Source organism: Sinocyclocheilus rhinocerous, unplaced genomic scaffold, assembly GCF_001515625.1.
Source record: "Sinocyclocheilus rhinocerous isolate Xijiao unplaced genomic scaffold, SAMN03320098_v1.1 scaffold395, whole genome shotgun sequence".
In the NCBI taxonomy this organism is placed as follows: domain Eukaryota; kingdom Metazoa; phylum Chordata; class Actinopteri; order Cypriniformes; family Cyprinidae; genus Sinocyclocheilus; species Sinocyclocheilus rhinocerous.
Genome location: NW_015660890.1, coordinates 3431390 through 3434778, shown reverse-complemented (window position 1 = coordinate 3434778; position 3389 = coordinate 3431390). Strand labels below are relative to the sequence as shown.

General features: G+C 30.4%; 1 protein-coding gene across 1 annotated transcript in view; it reads right to left on the bottom strand.

Annotated features, from left to right (window-relative positions):
- The window catches only part of LOC107725913 (receptor-type tyrosine-protein phosphatase zeta-like), a 61719-nt gene that overhangs the window by 22138 nt on the left and 36192 nt on the right, over positions 1-3389 (bottom strand). The window contains exons 9-11 of the mRNA XM_016535328.1: positions 2304-2454; positions 1816-2000; positions 1526-1652 (exon numbers count right to left, since the gene is read on the bottom strand). Coding sequence (XP_016390814.1) covers positions 1526-1652; positions 1816-2000; positions 2304-2454 — 463 coding nt within the window. The remainder of the gene's footprint in view (positions 1-1525; positions 1653-1815; positions 2001-2303; positions 2455-3389) is intronic.

Sequence of the window (3389 nt, the reverse complement as noted above, 5' to 3'; positions counted from 1 at the left end):
ATTATTATTATTATTATTATTATTATATAATTAATAAATAAACTGTAATCAAATGCTACCATGATGAATACTTGTATAATAATAACAATAATAATAATAATAATAACAATAATACAAATTATTATTATTATTATATAATTAATAAATAAACTGTAATCAAATGCTACCATGATGAATACTTGTATAATAATAACAATAATAATAATTATTATTATTATTATATATTTAATACATAAATTCTGTAAACAAATACTACCATGATGAATATTTATATAATAATAATAACAACAACAACAACAACAACAACAACTTCCAACTATCGAATTCGAATTTAGAATTCGCAATCTTAGTGTCACGTTTTACAAGAAAAGATAATGGTCTGACTTACTTATATAATAATAATAATAATAATAATAACAATTATTATTATTATTATTATTATATGTATTTAATACAAATTCTGTAAACAAACAAATAATTGATATTATTAATAAGTATTATATAAGTATTCATCATGGTAGTTTATTTATTATAATTATTGAATGCTTATGTTAGAATTGTACTTTACAAATGTGCCTTAAATATTACAATTTAAAAAAATGAATACTTAATATTTTTCATTATAGATTCATGTTATTGTACATGCGCCTAACTGAAATGAATTGTTAAAATCCTTTCTTAAACATTCTTAATTGATTTTGGTGTAAAATATGACCCAGGCATTTATGATATTTTTGTGAGATTACCAGGGTCTTCGAGAGGCATGTCCACAATAACCTGGTCACTCATTTTTCCCGTCAAGCCATTGGTGCAGAGCGCCACCACCTGGACAACATAGCTACTGTTTGCCAGCAGATGATGGATAATGGCCAATAAACATAAAATATATAAAGAAGATTAAAACCATCTTAAATTAATTAAAATTACTTAATTTGTTAAATAAAATTTTACTTTTTAAGTAAGTAAAAGTAAACTACTAAGTAAAAGTAATTCTTAGCCTAATTTCTTGGGAGGGAAAGCAAGATTAATAAGTTAAGATACTAGACGGTGTGTTATATTGTGAATATTCAGATGGAGAGCCTGAGAGAATATCATGCTATTGCAGAACAGTTTGTTCTAATAAGGAGCCGTAACTTCAGTCGAATAGCAATAACTTACAAAACTGCTTCTCGATCAGCTCTGTTTGAAACAGAATTGGTGCATTTGCTTTCTTGGAAAAGCGCCAGAGTAGGGTTACCTAGCAACATGCACTCGCTGCAGGGTTTTAAAAAGCGCAACGCATGCGTGTCCACGGTCAGAGGAGGAGGTTTGACCTCTCGCTGCTCTCTGATCATTATTTTATACAGTGTGTGTGTGTGTGTGTGTGTGTGTGTAAAAAATGAATACTTAATATTTTTCATTATAGATTCATGTTATTGTACATGCGCCTAACTGAAATGAATTGTTAAAATCCTTTCTTAAACATTCTTAATTGATTTTGGTGTAAAATATGACCCAGGCATTTATGATATTTTTGTGAGATTACCAGGGTCTTCGAGAGGCATGTCCACAATAACCTGGTCACTCATTTTTCCCGTCAAGCCATTGGTGCAGAGCGCCACCACCTGGACAACATAGCTACTGTTTGCCAGCAGATGATGGATAATGGCCCCCTGGAAAAACAAGACAATATCATACCATAACACCTGTTTCTAACCATCAGGACCAGTGTAACCTTGAACTATCAGCGAGCACTTTACAGCGCTGAGTGAGATGCCCCTACTGTGCTTCACTCATCAGTTATATTAATCATGGCTGAAGTCTAAAAGCGCTCACCACATCCTGGTCTCCGTCTGTGAGATACTGCTGTTTTGGTGGGTCTCTGCCCTGCAGTCTCTGGTAGGTGACGGAGTAGCGCTCAATGGTGGTGTCATAGACGGCCCGCGGCCTTTCCCACGTCACCACCATACCCGTGTAGTTCTGAGAGTCCGCCTGCACGTTCTGCGGTTTAGAGCTGCACACTGAACACAGCAAGAGATCCACATTACTGGCAAAACGGAGTTGTGTACACAGAGAAGTGTGTACAGTTTCATTACAATAACAGAATCTTTAAAAATTAATTATATAACATAACTTATTATAATTAATAATAATAATAATAATAATAATAATAATAATAAAATCCATAAACTGTATAGTTGCATTTTGTAAAATAGAATATTATTAAATACCGTATTGGCCCGTGACCTCTCGCTGCTCTCTGATCATTATTTTATACAGTGTGTGTGTGTGTGTGTGTGTGTGTGTGTGTGTGGTTTGCATACTGGGAGCAGGAACTTCCTCTGTGCCGGTGTAGGAAGAGAACACTTGTCCCATGAACTGCTGCTGTTGTTCTCTGTAGTTGTTCTGCAGGTAGTCGGTCAGCATGACGTATCCAGCCTGCTGTATGGTCATCACCTCACAGAACACCTCCAGCTACAAACACACAACAAAACACAGGAATCAGGAGATCACCATGAGACGATCCAGATCAGACTTTGCTTTCAGTTTCATTACAAGAATAGAAACTTAAATAAATAATAATTAATAATAATAATAATAATAATAGTTATTATTATTATTATTATTATTATAGTATAGTTACATTTAATTTAAAACATTTAAATAATGAATAAAAATAAAATACATAAACTTATATTTTTTCATACAACAATAGGATCATTGTAAATCGTAAAAACACTCAATATACATATAAAATATATTTAAAAGATACATCATTTAGTAAAATGTGTTAAAAGTATAAAATATTAAATATGAATAAACTAAACATTTTTATTTTTTCATAAAACAAATAGGTCATAAATATATAAATAGATCACTGAAAATGTAATAAAGAAACATAAAATATATAAAGGAGAAAAAAAATCGTGCAGCTGTAAGGTTTTCTTTTTCTTTTGTTTTTACTCGCGATCTTTACAACACGCATTACATTACGTATTTCATGGCACACTCGGTTTATGTGTATTTGGCGCCACCTAGTGTTGTGGGTGTATTATTGACATGTCAAAGTCTAGACCCTGAATATAAGACGACCGCGTTTTTTCAGATGTATTTCCAAGAAAAACATATTGTCTTATATTCGGGACAATACGGTATTAAATATTTTTTCATACAATATAAGATCATTAAAATATTTTAATATGAATATAAAATATATACAAAGGATATATAATTTAGTAACACTCATTAAAAGTATTTTTACATTTTATAAAATATTTTTAAAAATGTTTAAATATCAAATAAAAATATTCTTTATAGACATTTTATTTTTAATAAAATAAAAATATAAAGAAGATAAATATAGTAAAAATGGATTAAAGATTAGTTACATTTTGACAAAATATTTTATA